This window comes from Cephus cinctus, unplaced genomic scaffold (assembly GCF_000341935.2).
Source record: "Cephus cinctus unplaced genomic scaffold, Ccin1 Ccin1_scaffold0935, whole genome shotgun sequence".
Taxonomy (NCBI): Eukaryota; Metazoa; Arthropoda; class Insecta; order Hymenoptera; family Cephidae; genus Cephus; species Cephus cinctus.
Genome location: NW_014333502.1, coordinates 86,700 through 105,674, shown reverse-complemented (window position 1 = coordinate 105,674; position 18,975 = coordinate 86,700). Strand labels below are relative to the sequence as shown.

The window sequence follows — 18,975 nt, the reverse complement described above, 5'->3', positions numbered from 1 at the left end:
GGGGGGGGGGGGGGGGGCGTTGATGATCCAAAGAAATTTAGTGGATACAATAAAGAAACAATCGAAAGAAAATATACGAATATTCAAATGATTCGTGTCTCTAGTCATTTAGCGTAGGGCACAAGAGGGCGCTCCGACGGGAACTTAGGCAAAGGCTCGTTCTTAACGTTGGCGTCTTATGAGAGTTCTCGTCTGTAATTTCTTTTTGCCACTTTTTCGATATCCCGATTTGTTCGAGAGAAACGAATGCCGAGTAAGAGTGACTTTTGAAAGTGATTGAGATAATACGATCATCTCATCACCATCCATCTCGAGCATGTAGATAGTTAAGATAACCGGTCAGCAATGAGATAATGTATGCGAACGACGTATGCGTGTGTATGTTTGCTTGAAAGTGGAAGAATTTCGGGATAATAAGGTAAACCGAAAAAAAGAACTTAAAAGAGAAAAATCTATAGAGCTGATAAGAGGGAACACGATTCAAAAAAAAAAAGAGCACGCAGGGAACCCTGATATCATCAAGAATCGTAAATCGTAGAGTATAAAGTGAACAAATGATAGTTAATGAAAAAAAATAAGAAGTGGAAAAAAAGACGATTTTGAAAAATCTTATGTAAAACCAACCTTCGACAAAGCAACAAGACGTTCCCGTTTCTTGGAGTTTGGCTATTTTCATCTTTCTTTCAATTCCTAACTCGAGGCATCGTGCAAGATCGGATATAATTTCGTGAAAAATTTTTGGACTTTACATCAAGACAACGCGTGGTTATACGTTCGTGTGAATTTTGAATATATTTTGTACGGGTATCTGCAATCTGTCATGCACGCAAGGATACGTGAGTGGGATAATGAGTCAGAGGGAGAATAGCCAGAGGATACAGGAACTAGAGGATCCAAGAGAGAAGAGGGGTGTGTTTACGAAATGAAAAATCCTATTGAAAAATGTTTAAAAAGTCACGGGGAACTGTGTAAAAGCAATCCGTGACACGATTTGATGGACAGCCCATGAAATCCATCAGAAATACTGCCTCTACATTAAGAGTTATTAACCTGAACTAATTAACGGAATATGGTGAGTGAGGGAAGGGGAGGGGTGGTTGGGAGATACTAAACGAAGAAAAACAATCGTGTACGTACGGACGAGAGTGCACGCGAAGACTCACACGAATTCGACTAAGGTGAATGGGAAGGTAGATTTTTGAATCGCGCGCGTTTTTTTTTGTTTAGAATATTTGAAAAATATTCTCTCTACGTTGTGCGGCCATTTTAGGTAAAACGAGTATATATACACGTGTTAGGTGTGCCTGCGTGCGCGGCTGTAGTACGTTGCGTGTGCGTGTGTGTATAATAAATGATTAGGGGGGAGACGATATAATCGCACGCTAATTGTTTATCGCGCATGCGCAGCCTTGGAAAGCGGAAACGGAGGGAGTGACGTCAGGAATGAAAGGAAGCAGAGGAAGAGGGAATAAACAAACGGATGAGAGAAAAGAGGAGGGGAGTTACACAAGAGAGAAGACACATTGGAGCTGCGTACTTTAGTGACGTTAAACTTAAAGAGAGAAAGAAAATATAAGAGTGCAAGCGAGAAAAGCGGAAGTGCACGAGCTCGTTCTGTGACGCGAGCGATGGATCGAGGCTTAAGGCAACTTCCGGTGGCCGAATCTATTATTGATTTAGAATAAGGAAAAAGGAGCATGACAAGATCGAGAAATGTATTATTAAAGGTATAGACTTTTTTTTAGAGTTCATTCCTTTTCTCTTCTCGATTCTTTGTTATTTTTCCTTTTTCCTTTTTTTTTTTTTTTTGAAAAATAAAATGGACTCAAGGTTCCACCATTGGCGGTTTGCGAAATAGAATTAGTTCCATGATCGCGTCTATGTTTCTTCGCGATTCTCATCGTGTCTCCAGTACTGCTCCCAATTATGACCTCGTATACAAAGAAGAAGAAAAAAGTGGAAAGATGGCCGCGATGAGTATCCCCTGATGGCTTTTCCATTATATCGGATAGAATTGTTTTGTATTCAGTCACTAATTCGACTGTTGGCTATAAGGGTCCTTCGCTTTGTCACGAATCCTATGATGTATGAGCAACCGGCGACGTTCGCCATTCGATTCTCGTCCCGTTGCTGCCAAACGATTTATTCGATTAATCATTTTTATTTAAATCGCTCAGCAGAGCCACAAACGGCCAAGTAGGGAACTTGGCGTCGAGCTGTATCTGCGTTTACGGCCGTTTCGATGTCCCTTATCGCCCATTGTGTATCGCGCATGCGCGTTGCCGCCAGCGACACGTAGTGACGCGTTCACGAAATGGTGTTCAAACGAAACCACCGCCATGTTCAATCCTCGTCCTGTCTGATAGTTTTGAAACGGTCGAGAACGGCCACGTGGTTTCCTGTTTTACTGTACGAGACGCGAGAGTGCGCATGCGCGATAGCGAATAGCACAATTTCATCATTTCGATCTAATGTCAGCCACTATTGTCGCTGTTCTATATTGCTTCTAATTCCTTTGTATCTAAGCCTTGTTTTTCTATATAAAAGGAAAAAAAAGAAAAAAAAAAGAAAACATAACGGCACGACGAATTCGAAAGCGCGATGTCCGCCTTTATGTGTAACAAGAGGGTAATAAAGGTAATGGGAAGAGAGAACAAGTAAGATCCATGAGAAACAACACAATTATACCTATAGGTACTTGTTTTTTAAATGTCCCTAAAATACTTTTTAAGGAGTCCCGACGATTTTCCCGTGCGGTCCTGTCGATTCGTCTAGTCGGATGTTAGTGGCGGAATTTGAAACACGAAAAACAAAAAATCAAGAAAATTGAAAAAGAGTCATGCGAGCGTGTATTCTGTGAAATTAAAAAATGTGTGCGTGCGAGAGTATTAGGTATGTGTGTCATGTGGATGCGTGTGAGGTGAAGTTCGAATCGGAAAAGAATTTTAAAAAATGAAGAAACAACAAAAAACAATAAATGGGCATGCGAGTGAAATAAGGTTATTATGATTAGTATTATACGATACGTACATATATAATATATATATAAATATATATACCGTAATTGGTGACGCTCGCGATCGACGCGCCGCTGGTGAGAATAGCCGGGACTCGCGTGCGACAACTTCCCATTTTTAAAAACTCTTTAATATAAAAATGGATAAGAATTCTCTATACCGTAAATATAATGGATAACGTTAATATACGGATGTAATGCATTAAATAATAATAATTATTACTTATAATTAAAAGTACGGTAAATATCGAATAACGGGGACACAAGTGCGATAAAGAGGTGGCGAGAAGAAAGAACAAACATAAGAAACTTAACATAACCTAATTCACGTTACGGGAATCGCACGTAGCCGTCAGTCGCGACCACCAGATGGCTGAATCGGTGTGGTTTCTCGCATTTCCCATTTTTTTGCATGGAATTCGGTGGATTTTCAGAAGGATGACAAAGTATTGACCAAAGATATAAAAAAAAGTAAGAACAAAGACATCTTAGAGAGTATCGATTTCCGATTTCGATTGCTAGTTTATTTCTACTCCATTTATCAAGACCGAGAGAAAATGGCGTCACCCCCTTGCTTGAGAAACGGGAAAAGCGAACGGCTGCAAGGATTTCCGCTCGGCGTGCGATTCGCGTTTGGTCGCCCAAATGAATAAATTACACAAATTACACAATTAGGGAGCAAATAAGATCGAGCGGAAATGGCGGATATAAATGAGACGGAAGGAAGAAGAGGAATTCAAGAGCAAGGGAGGTGAAACAAAGGGAAAATACACACGCGCACTAGAGGAGAGAAACAGAGTGCGTGAGGGTGTTGAAAGAGTGACGCAGAGAGAGAGAGAGAGAGTGAGAGTGAGAGAGTGCAGGGGGGAGTAACGAATGAGGTATAGAAAAGAATATAAGAAAAAAAGAGAGAGGTACCAAAGTTGAGACAAAAAAGGGAAATTTGAAAATCCGAGTGAAAATAAAGGGTTGTGAATGGAGATAGATACAAAAATAGAAGAGGAAAGAAGAGAAAGAGAGAAACAAGCAACATTTATAAATCTATTAATATAATTATAGCAACACCGAGGAACATGACGTAATTGTGTACGTTTCTTTAATAATTCCAAGAGCGTGCGAGCGGCATGATGTTTGATAAGAGCGATATAGATTCTCTAAGGGTTCATAGGTCGAGCTCTTAAGGCAGGAAGATGTAGTTCTTGTAACGGCGCGTGGCGCCCTCTTCGTTTTTTTGCTAGATAAAGAAAAAATACAAGAATGGGGATACACGTCCCCGTGGGGCTTATTACGAAATCTTATCACGCGAGATGCAAACGGGAAATATACAAAGGGTGGGGACAAGATGAGATAAGAAAGAGAGGAGAGCACGAAATAAAAAATAAAAGAAAGAGTTAGAGAGGAAAACTATTGTTTTGCAAAAAAAAAAGAAAAATGGGAGAATAGAAAAAGAGGATTAAAAAAGAGAAGAAAATACGGTGACGAAGAAACCAATTATTATTCATTACGGATTACGTATTATTATTATTATTACCATTTATTAATTATTGATTATTGATTATACTTATACTTGATGTGAGTGTGGAAAAAAATAAAGTGTATGTAGTAGAATGCCGACCCTTATTGGCTACGTATTTGAAGTAGTCAGCGCCGCTTGTGGCCTATTCTGGCGACTTCGTACATGCAGAATAACATAAGGACTTATGCACGAATATATTATTCATAAGATTTCTTTTAATAGATATGTTTACAAAACTTATTTGAAACCGAGTTTTGGACTATGATGATGAAAGAAATTGTTTAAAATTTGTTGGGTAACGCGTTCATTAATTTTCAAAGAAAAAGAAGGCGTGATGTTTCTGCCGTGATTTGTCGTCTGCTATAGACAACGGTAGTCAGTCCGTGGAACACCACGGGATAGTTGGTATTTGTTTGTCTGTTGTATTGTCGGTTAGATGAATTTTACAATTAAAAATGGCTTCCAGCCTCCATTAGTCATACGATCGGTTTTAATCACCAGGGAATAATTTAGGACAAAGCCCTATCAGTTTGCTATGTTGTACGAGTTCAGCAGGTACGAGACACCGACTCAAACACAGTGATAGCGTGCAGTAATACACGCCGTACATCCGTCACTCTGCCAACTCACAGGGTCTGGTTGCAAGTAAGTACCGTAACATTCATGTTACAGTTTAAGTATTTTAGTAAATTTTTTCATTCTGCTCAATAAAATATTGATGAGGTTCGTTTACTTTTAGCTTAACAAAAACTACCATGTTCAAGAGGTTTTGTGACCGAAACGAATCCGAAACAGGAATGGGGCAGTCAATCCATTTTGCAACTTAGAAAAGAGTTCCACACCATTTCGATGATTGAAGGTATTGTTTAGTATATCTATCTTTGCCATATCCTTTAGCCTTCAGCTTTCAAGAACAATATACATTGGCTCTGTATGTCTCTAAATTGAAATTGTCCATCTGCACGGGTTTGTCAGTCGGCCGTAAGAGAGCTCCACCGGTTTAACCTTTAGGTAAGATAGCATTACCGGTGACTGAAGAGGTAATAAATAGGACTGAATCTTATGGGATATGGTGTCACGCGAATCAACGACACCTACGAAACAGACGTTACCCAATGAAATGCTATATGTAGATATATATTCTACAAGTCAGAATCGCGAGGCAAATAATACACGGGTATATCCATTCTGTATTCAGTTGAAGACATTGCCAGAAAACTGTTTTACCCAAAGAAATAACTAGAGTTACCTACCGTTATGGTACCATATGAGTGCGTTTTAGCACATTTTGATCCGTGTTCCACAGCTAGTCACTAGATCGCGCGCAAATCGATTCTGAAATTTGTACGGGTTACATACAGTGATTACATTTGACAGTGACAGTTAGAAAAGAGATTGTGTTGTCATTACTTTTGTTACGAAATATTGAATATGAAACAAGAATAGTTGCAATACATGAAGTAAAAATATTATTGATATACATTATTGTACATAATAGTAAACGGACGTGTCAACGTTTTGCTGAGGTGTTTCCCAAATATTTCAGTGCTGTCTGGATATTACAAGCAACCCCCGAGCATTTGTTGTTTCATTCTGCGATTAATGGTAAGTGTGTACGAATTCTTTTTGCTGCGATGATTATCTTTTATTTGTGCAATATAAACATTTCGCATTTATTCAAGCACTTAGCCTATGGAAAAAATACATTTCTGTTGTCAATTGAATTAATCACTCCTAAGGTATCACTGTTAACTGCAAGTGATAACAGAAATCTATTTTATTAGAACTATTAATATTCAACTCTACGTTGCGTCGTGCTCGGCCACTTGCATTTCCAGTGTTTTTGTCACTTTTCTTACTGTCACTTGACACTTTTCCGAAATCTTATCAGCAGCTTCGTTAGGTGCTGCCTCAGTTGCTTTTATGAGAGTGCTGACGTAATCTTCAATTAGGGGTGACTTTCTCATTGTAAATTTATTGGCCTCTTTCTTTAAGTGCTTCTTGCAGTTTTCCAAAATATCAGTAGAATTGTTTGAAAGTTCTTTCCTTTCTTTTATTTCTTGTACTGGCTCATTCGTGAGTGTCGGTTCTTTTTTGAAAATTTGAAATTCCTCGTCATTCTCCGTTATCTTTATTGAGGATTCTGGCGAATCAATCGACATATCTAAAGTTAGGGAATTCATATTTCTTATCAAACCCTCGATATCAGGACTTGATGATAAGTTTTCGTTATTATTTATCGAGGTGCATTCTTTATCTTTAACTTGTGGCTTGATTTCAGCAAGCGGGATACATTCGTCCATTTTTGTGGAATTCCAAAATTCGCGCACTTCACCATTCTCGTATATTATCGAATTTTCTTCTGTAAATTTATCCATGGAAAGACAAAATTCTTTCATGTCTGACCGGATACTACTTATTTGACTAGATATTGCGTTTTTATTTATTTTTGAATTCTTCTCTATTTTTAGATTCATCTTTTTATCACCAGTTTGATCGGCATCTTTGTTAATTTCATCTGCAGAATTTTTTAGGATTTCCGTTACAGTGCACTCAGCACTTTCTACAGGGTCATTCAAATCACTTGTGTCGCCAGAAAAAGTCATCTGAACGGAATTTATTGGATTTGCATCAGAGTCAGCAGTTCCCTTCCATTTTCTTGGAGTAATTATTTTCTCACTGTTCTTATTAATCTCATTAATGACTTTGTTATAAGATGCCAATTCTCTGCCACGTATATATCCACCGGGAGGATCGTCGAGACTATCTCGATTTTCCAAAATTCGTTTTCCTAGTCTCTTTCTTTCTGCGTCACCCGCTATATATTCTGTTACTTCTGAAATTTCTTCAATAAGTCGCGAAGATCCATTTTTCTCAGTAACTTCAGCTTTCCAGGGTAACAAAAGTTCTTGTATATTCCCATCGGGATTAGTTGAGGGATAATTTTGAAAATCTATCAGAGGATTTTCGAGTTCATTTTTTTCATCTTTCGCGTCCTCTTCTTCGTCATCGTCCTCATCGTCAGATGATTTTGATATTGATGATTTTTTACTATCGAGCTTCAACTTTGGAAATAAAAATATTGCATGACCTTATGTTTTTTTTTTGTCAAAATTATAATAGTTTTTCTTACCAAATCCAAATTTCTATCTGTACATTTTTTCACAGCTTCTTCATTTTCTTTTTGATCCTTTTGGATTTGTTCAAGATTAGCCACAGCTTGAAAGCGCTTGCGTTTATTGATAAGAGCTTTAAAATGAACAAATTATTTTGAAAAGGTCTATATCCCATTTTGAAAGAACTCACCAGCCACGCTGTCGTTTATTTTTTTCTGTTCAGCCATTATCCATCTTTGTCTCTCGGCTGCTTCTTCCTCGATTCCTCCTCTCATCCTAGAATTTATTTTGTTTTAATTTCGAATTTTTTAAAACATTTTTTTTTTCAAATTTTTACTGGTATACCAAGCTTCTGCACATGCACGATCTCGTGGAAATACCGGACGCTCGTCTAAATACTGAAGATTTTTGCATTTGAGTGTAAGTGACTTCCGGTACATCTTTGTCGATTTAATCACAGGATTTCCGGTGAGTGTAAGAACTCGCAACGACTTCATTTCGCCCAAAATCTATTTTCAGTATATGAAAAATTGAATAAACATTAAAGCGAAGCATCCAGAAACTCAAAAATACTCACGTCTATCAAATCGATCGTTTCGATTCTATTGTGCGACAAATCCAAAATCGATAAATTATCCAAATTTCGAAGATGCTCCAGATCTTCCGTATCTCGCAGATAGTTATGAGAAAGATAAAGACTGTTTAGGTACTTGAGACTGTCTAAAAGACAATTGACAATTTTTGATTAATTATGTCAAAACAGCCAATATAGATAGTTTCAGTAAAGATAAAATTTTACCAAGATTTTCGATTTTTCGTATAGAGTTGTGCGAGAGATTCAAAGTATCCAATTTGACTAGACATTCCAAATTTTCAATTTTACCAATCAAATTGTGATGCAGATACAGACATTTGAGTTCCGTTTGATTTTCCAAATTGGAAATTTCTCGAATCCCATTACTTTCCAGCCACAAGGTCTTCAAGCCCGTGTATTTTTCCAAATTTTCAATAAAAGAGAAACCTACAATACAAAATATAAAATTTTGCATATACATTGAAATTAAAAAAAGTCGAACATACCTTTATAATGCAAATACAAAACGTCATTCAAATACGGCGTCTGATACAACTTGTTGTCCTTGCATTGTTTTTTAATAAGTTTCTCGGTCATTCTTTGAAAATGAAAAAATGTATATAATTTGAAAAAAAAAAGGATAAATTGACATCTTACCTAACTCCATGTTTTTTTTCATCAAATTCATAAATCTTTCCTTTTATATAAACACGTTCCTCATTCCGTTTAAGATCTTCAAACAATGTATCAATCTCAGAATCTTCATTGATCCGATTTTCGATTTGAATGATCGTCCGATCTTTCTCGCGATCCGATCCATCGATCGATGTATCATTGTTATGATCCATTGGATGATCCAAGAACTCTGTTTTATCAGGAAGGTGATCTTGACACGATACCGCTTCCTCTTGCATCGATAGATCATCAGGTTGTTTACGATCATGACCAGGATCTCGATCACTATGATCGATACTTCCTAATTCCTGTTTTTCAATCTCGTCTTTCCGTTTTCTCAATTTTCGTTCCGTATCACGAATAGAACTGGTTATCTCCTCCCTACTCAAAGGCATCTCCATCTCCTGTACAGATGGCAACTCCTGGAGATCAGATTCAGCATCTTCTTGATCATAGATGATCTGATCGGTCTGAGTAAATACAGTCCCAGAATCATAATCATGATCACTCATTAACCCCTCCTGATCTTGCAAGAGTTTTTCAGTTTCCCCAAACGTCACGTAGGGATTATCAAAATTCTCCTTATCACGATCAATAATCATCCTCTCTCGATCAATTTCAGAAGATAGATCCAGCGTATTATCGATCCGGCTTGGAAGATTCAGCGTAGATGAATACCCGTGCTCCACCAGGGATGCTGAATTTAAACATTCCTGAGTCATCGAATCCATCACAGTATCCGGATCTTCGGTAAATATTTCTATAACCATAAAAAATTAAAGAGAAAAAGTAATTTTTATTATTCATCCAAATAACAGTCGTACCGTTATTCCCTTCAGATGAATCCCGACGTCCATCAGCCTCTCCATCGGATGCTTCCTGAAGATGATCCAATTGGTCCATAATAAATAAATGTCAGCTGACACCAGAAGAAAATCAGTTACGAATGCCAGAACGGCGTTGATATTTCAAAAATAACAGTTGCCTATCGTAAACTTGCATAAGCGACTCAGGTGGGTATAGGAAATTACGTCACGACGTCGCCTAGACTACTCGTCATAGCAACGGACGTCGGTCAGACCGTTTGATCGATCAGATTGAAAATCTTCTCTCATTACTTTTTCTTTTTTTTTTCCAGACGACCGTCTACCACTACTGCCAGTCATAGCATTGGCTTGCTGTCAATCCACCATTTTACTTATTCCGCACGATTTCCACGAGGCTGAGTTTCCATTCGTCATGCAGCTTTACTGAATGAATGTTATCAACATAATTCAAGAGTATCGCTCAAGAACGACGCGCATCTTTGAGTACGCGCATGCGTATACGAAAGTCATTCTTTCATCTTACACTATAACCTCACTATCGTCGACTCGCAGTACCCTCCGTAAAGTCTGAACTAAACGTTATATACAGGGTGGACCAATAACTTTGTCCACCTGGAATATTTCTGTTATTTGTAATAATTTCAAAAAATATTTTATACAAAACTTTTACGGTATAGATGGTAATATGATGTTATTATATTTTGCGAGGGTGGGGGCATAAAGGAGCTTTCAAGGTCATTTTCACTTTTTTAAATGGGATGCTACATTTTTTTTTTCGTCGCTATGCGATAACCAGTTTTGAGACGATTTCGGTAAGCTACTGTCAATGTCATTTAAATTCAAATTTGGTGACAAAGTAAACTTACATTATATCGGATGTTCAAAGTGTTCACCATTTGCGTAAATGCAAAGCTGCAATCTTTGTATTATATATTTTCTGGTATAGTAGTCAAATAGCTTGCTGAGTTTGCCTCAACACTGGTCATCGCATAGAGACGAAAAAAATGTAGCATCCCATTTAAAAAAAGTGAAAGTGACCTTGAAAACTCCTTTACCCCCACCCTCGCAAAAAAAAATAACATCACATTATGTCCTACATACCGTACAAGTTTTGTGTGAAATATTTTTTGAAATTATTACAATTAACAGAAATATTCCAGGTGGACAAAATTGTCTATCCTGTATACATATATATCATTCTTAGATATATCACAGTATACAATAATAATATTAATTACGATATTATTTAATCAATCATTATACATAAATTATTGAAAAAACACATGGATTAAGTTATGCCTTGATATAATTTATTGGTATTCACATTTATACAGGGAATACGTTCTCGATTTTAGTTTAACAAAATTTGCACCTCAATCTGAATAAAATGACTGTAATCGGGGCAGTCCTCGTCCTCGTCCTCGGTGCGCCTGATCTGGTTATAATATGAAAAGGAAATGAGATGACAACGGAAAGGAACGAGAAAAAGGTCAGAAACGGTGTTCGAATTAGTTCGATATATATATATATATATAGATGTATATGTACACACACGTAGCGTTACACGTATCTCTTGGTGAGATCAAGGAAAATCGCTCGTACCAGTTATCAAATAAGAGATAAAAAAGGGGGGGGGCGGGTCCAGAATCGGTGATGATAGGGAGATTCGTATTTCGCGAGACGATCCGTGACCATGACCTCGGGCCCGTGGCATACATAGTGTGCGTACACGTGAAAGTAGCTACACTATAGCAGTGAAATCTATAGTTAGACGTATGTGAACATGAGTATGGAATAGTAGTTAAACCCGATATATAGTCAGACAAGTTCAGCACCTGGTCTAGATTATTTAAGTTAGTGATGACTTAACGTAAAAAAAGATATAAAAAAAAAAAAGAAAAGGAGGGTTCTCAATTCCAAACGATCCCACACCTTGGATTGGTAATAGGTGCGCACACGTGAATGTGCTTCACTGTGGCCTCCTCGGCGGGGATCTTGATCTGAATACATTATGTAATTGATGACGGGCGCGCACGCCATCTTCCCAAATAGCTGTCTACGGGATGTGAGGATGCTTTGAAAAGCAAATTTGCTGTGGGTGGCCTCTTCGTGAATTCAGGATCGTAACAGCCGTAGGAGCAGCGCGTGCCGTCGTCGGCATGACACCCGGGAGGGCGGAATTACATTTGAATATACTTTGAATCGATAATCGGCAGATGTCAGCGCCGGTCGAATCCTCGTGTAAAATACGCCAAATTCACTCTAGCGATGCAGTAGTATATGTCTGACCGGTTAGTCGTATATCTACTTAGGATGCATTCCGAAATTGATTGCCAGTAGTACGAGTATCGTGTTCTCGTTTACCGGCATGCAATGGAGTGAGAGGGAAACGTGTTCGATGAAATTCTGAACGTATCCTTAGAATAAGGGAAAGTGATAGGAGAGTGTATTTGAACTTATAAATATATACTGGACAAATAATTATGTATACGAGTTAAATTGTATCGTTTTAATATACGTGATGGTATCAAGTATCCAGATTGTTTCTATTGAGCGATAAAAGAAATATCGTTTGAATTTACTTAAAAGATTTTCCTGATGGCGCTGCCGCGCATCTTCGACGAGTCGGTTTGGTTATGCGCATGCGCGCAGGGCAGAGCGCATCCGCACTTGTTTGTGAATATCGTTAAGACACGAGAAAATTTATAAATAATTGATATCGAAAATCAATACCGTCCCTGAGACTTTCGATTCATTTATTGTTTATATTTTCACTGATTCCAGGACGATAGCTAACTATAAATTGTAGCATCGAGTTTTCCATACATTTAAATAGCATTTTAACTTCCTGCGCCGGCGTGGCACAACCATTGGCATCGCTGGTATCGGCCCAATGCGTTAGACGCTACATACATCCGAGACGTATTCTCCGATTGACAGTTCCCCACATGTTCACAGCGTGCGAGGGACTGGTGTGTGTCACGGAGTAGCTATGACCTCGCCCTTAGAAAGAAAGAGCCTGCATTTTATTGAATTGAATCGCGCATTCTATTAGACATTCATTCTTATTGTTTACCACTCGCTCGGCTACTGCATGGTGCAATGTATATTGGTCCGTCATTACATTTTATGTTGAATAGACCGCTCGTCCAGTATCTGGCTGTGGGGACAAAATCAATTTGAAAATTGATCGCTGGTGTCGTTGATGATGAATTTTTATTTAATCGTCTTTGACTGGTTACGAAATTTTCCGCTTGGCGTCGCTACAAAGGGGCGCCTGCGCATGCGCGGTACATTACTACGAGACACGCGCGGATTTGGAATACCGCCCTGAATTATTTTCGAATTACTCAGGAATATTTAATACTCTTACGATAATTCTGGATCAGCACGGAAACCAGGTCGCCCCGTTTCGATTCCACTGAAAAAGATTAACATAGCACGATGCTGGGCGTCGCGACACTCGTATACCCGGAATGGACTTTCGTTTCTGGAATGGTCTCCATCGCTCTTGGAATTTCGATTTCGTAAAGCTCTCGGTCAGAGGTTAACGATCCGACACGATTTTCTTTTCAGTTGTGAACAACAATTTTTAGTATTTTACTTTTGAATTTTTTTATTATACATTTTTGCACTTATGTTAATTTTGAAAATTACCATCAGAACAAAATTATTAACTACGTCAATTTTTTTTATTAGGCACACAGAGTCTCTTCCATCCCTATTGCAATTGTCGCGCGTATCCGTCTTGTCACGAATTTTTTTTTCTTTTTTTTTCCTTTTAATACGACGTTTCACGCACTCACCCGTAAAGAGATCAGCTCCGATATACATGCGTATCGGTTTGACATATCAAGCCCGTGGTTTACAAATACAATATATTCTCTCACGAGGATATCGCCGCATCCACAAATATTTCTGCTTCCCTATATTGCTCTACTTTTTCCTTCAAGTCAAAGACAAAACAGTCGCCATTTTTTTTGCCTCATAATGCATCGTGAAAATCTTTGGAATAGATCTAGTACAGGCGAAATAACAATAATGCATTTTTTATTGCAGTTGATTTTTCGAATTTCCTCGTCCACTGTGTAAGTGTACATATACTTGGTTTGGAAAACCAAAAAGAAAAAAAAAATTTAGTGCGTCGTTTGAAAAATGTCTACGATTCAAATGTATCCTTTCTCCGTGCACCTAGACCATAGATACTATTTGTTTCTATTGGCCAGCCTCATGCAAATTACGTCACTAGACGCGTTCCCAGCCAAAACAAGATGTATGTCGCAACGAGCATGAAACAGGGGGCCTCCCGTGCGCCGACCAACGTCATACAGGCAAAAAGAAAGTACCGCTATTCTTAGGCCGATTGATCGGTATCTTCGTATCTGTAGCACCTTTTACATTGGTAATTTCTTTTACGTTGAATTTGTCGGGTTTGCGAGAATAGCCACGCGAATGAAAATTCGATGGCGCCACGTGTTTCTCCATTTGTATCTTTATTCTCGTGTTCCTTATTCCTGACAATTGACGCAGATCAACGTTAGTAAGAAAACTTGACTGCTCAGAGCAACCTCATAAAATTGTCCAACGTATCGTCGCTCCGTTCGGCAATCATAGTGTTATGCCGTGGCGAACTATATCGTCATAGATTCAATACGACATACAAGATTCCGCCATTATGACTTTACGAACGGATTTTGTTAATTAAAGAACCAGTGTAGAACAGACAATCTTTTACTTTATTCTTTAGAGGACCTTCCCTTACCAATGCTCGACTAGATGCTATCCTTAAATGCTATGTTTTCTAACAAGGTAAACTTAGTCTAACGGGAACGAGGAATAGGAAGGGAGAGTTTTTTGTGTAATTGGGAAATTCCTATTTTAAAAATGCAGGGAACAAAGGTTTGTATATTTATGGGATTAAGGACAGTTTTATGATAGGAAAGGTAGGGAATTTGCAGGGTAACGGTTCCTTAATGGCTATATTATAATAGAGAGGCATAACAGTATTCATTTCTTCATGGCCTTGATATTTACTTTTCCTTCCCAATTTTTATCTTGATAAATATACCCATCTCCCATAAATATATCTCTCAGGAACGCTAACATCGGTTGGCTTATATTTTATAAAATCGACACCTAGATCCTTAGATCTATTATACATCGCATGAGCGACAATTTTTCGACCTCAAATGGTAACCGAGATCAGGCATCGGGGTTTTTGCATATACAAATGCAGGCGCTTTCGCCCCTCGTAACGTATGATCTCGTTACGCCACGTTGTGACATAATTTAAAAATCATACAATCATGATTGGCCCTTAGTTCCAGAGGTTCCTGGCTAGGGGGCGACGGTCGTTCTCCTACTAAAATAGTTCCGTAAACGAACGCGGTGGTGCGCTAGTGCGCCGGAAAATTCATACGATCTCGCAGAGCTGCAGAACCCTAACCTATATAGAACGACGTAAGGTAGAAGGCTCGACAGAGACCGTGAAAGAGAAAAGGTTATATTTTTTTTATTTATGCAATTGCGTGACAACGTATATCGAGCTTCGATTGAAAACCGGTGTAGGAACTACATCAGGGCCGTGTAACTGTTTTTTCTCAGACGTTCGTGAGTCTGCTCGTGGCCTCCTATGATACTACATTATACCATTTTCTGTCATGGATCTTGAATAGAATTGAATCCGTAATGCTCCGTCCTGGCTAAATGATCTCTAGCAATATTTTTCCCTTGACCATGAAAACGAAGGCTGTCGCCATTTGTCAGGACACACTTAATGCCGCAAACCTGAAATACGTTTATTAACGTTCTTGATACACACTGCGTCATCATTCACAGGTAATATCCACGGTCTGACAGACTTCCTCTTTTTTCAACCTCTTCTCTCATTCTTATACTTACTTTCCGCTTGTACCTTACATATTTCGCTGCAATGCTACACTTATGATATTACAGTAAATTTTACATTTTCTAACGTATCTATTTTGTCTACAGGATCATTTACAATTTGTTACGTGGACTCTTGGGCGAATTAAAAATGCCGAATCCGAATTCAGCCGAATAAAAACGATCTACAACTACGGGAGACCAAGGGCAATCTACAGAAGTGTATGTCATAATGCAAACGGCTTGGAGTAAATAACGTGACCACGTGTAGATCGGAAACACGTGTTCCGCCCTGTCAAATGGTATATATCTTTATTAGATGCATACAGATTATTGATAGAATAATAATCTAAATAAAATAGAACGATAAATCTGAATAACCTTAAAATATAAATATTATCAATCTAATCGAAATGAAGCCTTGTAAGCATCTGTAAATAATTAATTTCGCTTTCCTTGAATAAAAAGGTGAATGCATACGTCAACTCGGCATTGGTTGGCATCGCATGGCATTTTACAGTGCGGTACAGTCCGTATGCAATAAAAACTGCAATGCACACGTTATGCACGTGAATGTCGAGGCTCTCTTAAACGGATCACACCACGCGTGGAAACCAATTGCAATAATGGAGTCACCTACTAAACTCGAGGCGTTTGCAAATCGGATTCGTATATTGTCTGGGGCCACGTCTGTGCACATGTCCGCGCACATGCGCATTACTAACGCTTAATATTGCTGCGAGTAATCGAATAAGAAAAAAGGCCAGATTCAATATGACCGAGCAGGAAGAACACGTGGAACGTAAAAAAACAATTCATGTTACGTTCACTCAGTTTTATTTTCTAATGCATTATCACACACATTGACACGAGTCAGTGATACATTTTGCCAGTGATCCTTCAAATATTATCCAGCAACTGTTCTATTGTTCTAATAGAATTACTTTCTCCGTGCATCAATTACGCACGTGCCTCATTCTCTTTCGATAGCTCTAGCCAAACGTACAGCAACTTGGGCATTTCGTGCAATTGCTCACGTTGCCATGACGCTTTCACTTTTCAATACAAATATTCGAGATGCAGTAGGCACGGTGACTTAGCTGATAGTAGTCAGTCAGATTTGACAGCTGTGATTGAATCGATCTATTAACGTTTTGTAACATATTTTTTTTTTTAATTCGAAGTGAACTAGGTTTTGTCAGACTCATTGAGTGCAGGCGAAAATAATGTCAATCTTTTGTATTTATTAACATAAAATGATCTGGGTGAAAGATTCAGAAAATTATCTATAAAATACCTAAAGTACGTGTACAAAGTCACTTTGAGAGTCCAATTGAAAAAAATTGTTTGGATTTTTTACACAAAATTATTAGAGAAATATACGACCGTGCATCCCAATCGTAAAAAAGAATGAAAAAAGTGTGACTATTAAAAGTTGTAGCTGAGCAAATAAAATTATATGGAATACGGGAAAGTATTATCCAGCCTCAATTCAGCTGTCATTATGTGTGTCCTTGTCTTACACCTTTAAATACACATATCACTGTCTCTTTCGCACTCATATAAGGTATAGAAAAACTTCGAAATTCTAAATCTTCCCTAGTAAAGTGTCAATAACAATTATTCGAAATAGTCACATGTTTTATTCCGTACATGTAATTTGACAATATTAATAAGAAGCACCTCTTGACAGCTGTCAAATATATTCCCTCAGTTCCATTAGTTACATGTCTTACATATCTCAAAAATAAACACTGTAATTGTTAATCGTTCCGTGATTTTAAATTCACGTGTTATTTTTCGTTGATCTCGGCCGTTTTGAGAGGCCACGTGGGCGAGTCGAATCGTTCTGATCATTGGCTAGTGGGTCCAGAGGGGGAGAAGAATCACCAATCATCTCGGATTCGAATCGGGTAGAAAAGTCTCGGAGGCCCCGAATTTAGTAGAAAAAAAAGTGCGTGTGCATGTGTCCTCCTTTCTTCGGGGGCGAAGCTGGAGCACTTACACAGAGATAAGGTATGATAAACGTATAAGAGCAAATCATTTCAGGCCGCGCATACCTGGCCTAACGTTCCACAGTGCTTGATGCGCGCAACACACAGACACAGAGGAATCAAACAATATACATGCAAGTCGAAATTTCATTATGCATGGATTGACCCCAGCTTATGTTCCAATACCACATCAGCATAGATTGGGATCGGATCGGGGTTTTTTGGATGACTCCTTTTTTCTTCTTTTTTTTATTTGTTGTTCTTTCTCTCTCTCTCTCTCCTCCCCTCATCCTCCCCCTTATCCCTCTATCTCTTCCCTTTTCTTTCGTTTGGTTACTCGATTCGAATAATCGGGTCACCTTACATAGGACACCTAAAGATTGTCATTATTAAGTGCTGATTATCATTGTTCACAATTGTTGAGGTGCTACTGAATGATACATACATATAAATTTGTTGATCGGTGAGTTCCAGGACTTTTTCTGATACGTATTAGCGACTATCAGTACATTTAATGACTTCCAGGACCATACAGCAGCAATCACACCGAATTTTCCAAAAAAATGTTTACGCTAGACATTCCGAGTTGCGATGGCCTTAGAAATGTTTCGTTCGGTTAGGTTAGGTTAGAACTTCAATGCTGTGATGTCCCAAGGTAGTAGTTAAAAAAAAACACATCGGCTTGCCGTATGAGTGCCGCACGTCCTGGAAGCACACGTTTGACACAATTATATATAGGTATACTCATGTCCCGTTTAAAAACTCTATAAAATACTGCCTTCTCAATGAAAATGGAGATCGATGTTAATCAGTGAGCTTGGCCACTTTGAATGGGACACATGGTCCATCTTGAGGTATCATCTCCGGAACTGAAGATGTAGTCCGATCGTATCTGGGTCTATTGAAAAAAGTGGCTACGGACGTTTGTGCTATCGTAGGAATCCTCAGCGTGTATAAGCCGACCAGCAGGAAGTCTGAATTCCTAAAGGATTGGTCAAGATATCCGGTTGGACTGTTATCGCTAGGCAGGTATGTATTCGAAATTTATTCGTTGGCTCTAAATTGGTCATCCTAGTGGTAAATTCGTATCCATTAATTTTCATTAATCAGATTCACCACGTTATAAAAAACTCAGTGCACACCAATAACGTGTGAAAACTCATTGAGAGGGTTTCTTTGGTTTCGATTAAGACACCCAGTGACACGTTCCACATCCTAGTGGATGACCTCGGCATTATTAACCCGGGCCGTGTACACCGTACCTACCATGTCGATAATACTTGCTCTTGTTTTCAGACGTACCGACTGAAAATTGTCCAGTTTTTCCACACCGAGCTGTCCCATTCATGCGCGGCGCCAGCATTCGTCCGA

General features: G+C 38.6%; 1 protein-coding gene and 2 long non-coding RNA genes across 4 annotated transcripts; 1 reads left to right on the top strand and 2 right to left on the bottom strand.

The window, feature by feature from the left end:
- Positions 1-6: 6 nt before the first annotated feature.
- On the top strand, positions 7-17,267 carry LOC107271289. Of its 2 annotated transcripts, XR_003060839.1 has the most exons (8): positions 7-5,177; positions 5,272-5,391; positions 6,031-6,137; positions 9,520-9,647; positions 9,737-9,910; positions 10,036-11,213; positions 15,719-15,912; positions 16,079-17,267. It is a non-coding gene; the product is annotated as an uncharacterized LOC107271289 (long non-coding RNA). The 2 variants fall into 2 exon arrangements; XR_003060838.1 differs by having other exon boundaries at positions 15,719-17,267.
- LOC107271288 (dynein assembly factor 1, axonemal homolog) lies at positions 6,151-9,860 on the bottom strand. Its single transcript, XM_025088576.1, has 9 exons — positions 9,722-9,860; positions 8,880-9,657; positions 8,729-8,820; positions 8,448-8,669; positions 8,226-8,368; positions 7,994-8,157; positions 7,839-7,924; positions 7,666-7,781; positions 6,151-7,597 (listed from the first exon to the last, which is right to left on the bottom strand). The coding sequence occupies exons 1-9, from the start codon at positions 9,798-9,800 to the stop codon at positions 6,335-6,337; spliced, it is 2,943 nt and encodes a 980-aa protein (XP_024944344.1). The 5' UTR covers positions 9,801-9,860; the 3' UTR covers positions 6,151-6,334.
- A 185-nt stretch (positions 17,268-17,452) lies between the features above and the next one.
- Positions 17,453-18,968, bottom strand: LOC112494891. Its single transcript, XR_003060841.1, has 3 exons — positions 18,871-18,968; positions 18,050-18,309; positions 17,453-17,977 (listed from the first exon to the last, which is right to left on the bottom strand). It is a non-coding gene; the product is annotated as an uncharacterized LOC112494891 (long non-coding RNA).
- Positions 18,969-18,975: the final 7 nt, after the last annotated feature.

Bases quoted from the DNA above. Each gene is read 5' to 3' on its own strand.
- LOC107271288 (XM_025088576.1), bottom strand. From the start codon at position 9,800: ATGGACCAATTGGATCATCTTCAGGAAGCATCCGATGGAGAGGCTGAT. The intron at 9,658-9,721 runs GTACGACTGTTA...TTATGGTTATAG, and splicing joins TTCATCTGAAGGGAATAACG to AAATATTTACCGAAGATCCG. The intron at 8,821-8,879 runs GTAAGATGTCAA...TCATTTTCAAAG, and splicing joins GAAAAAAAACATGGAGTTAG to AATGACCGAGAAACTTATTA.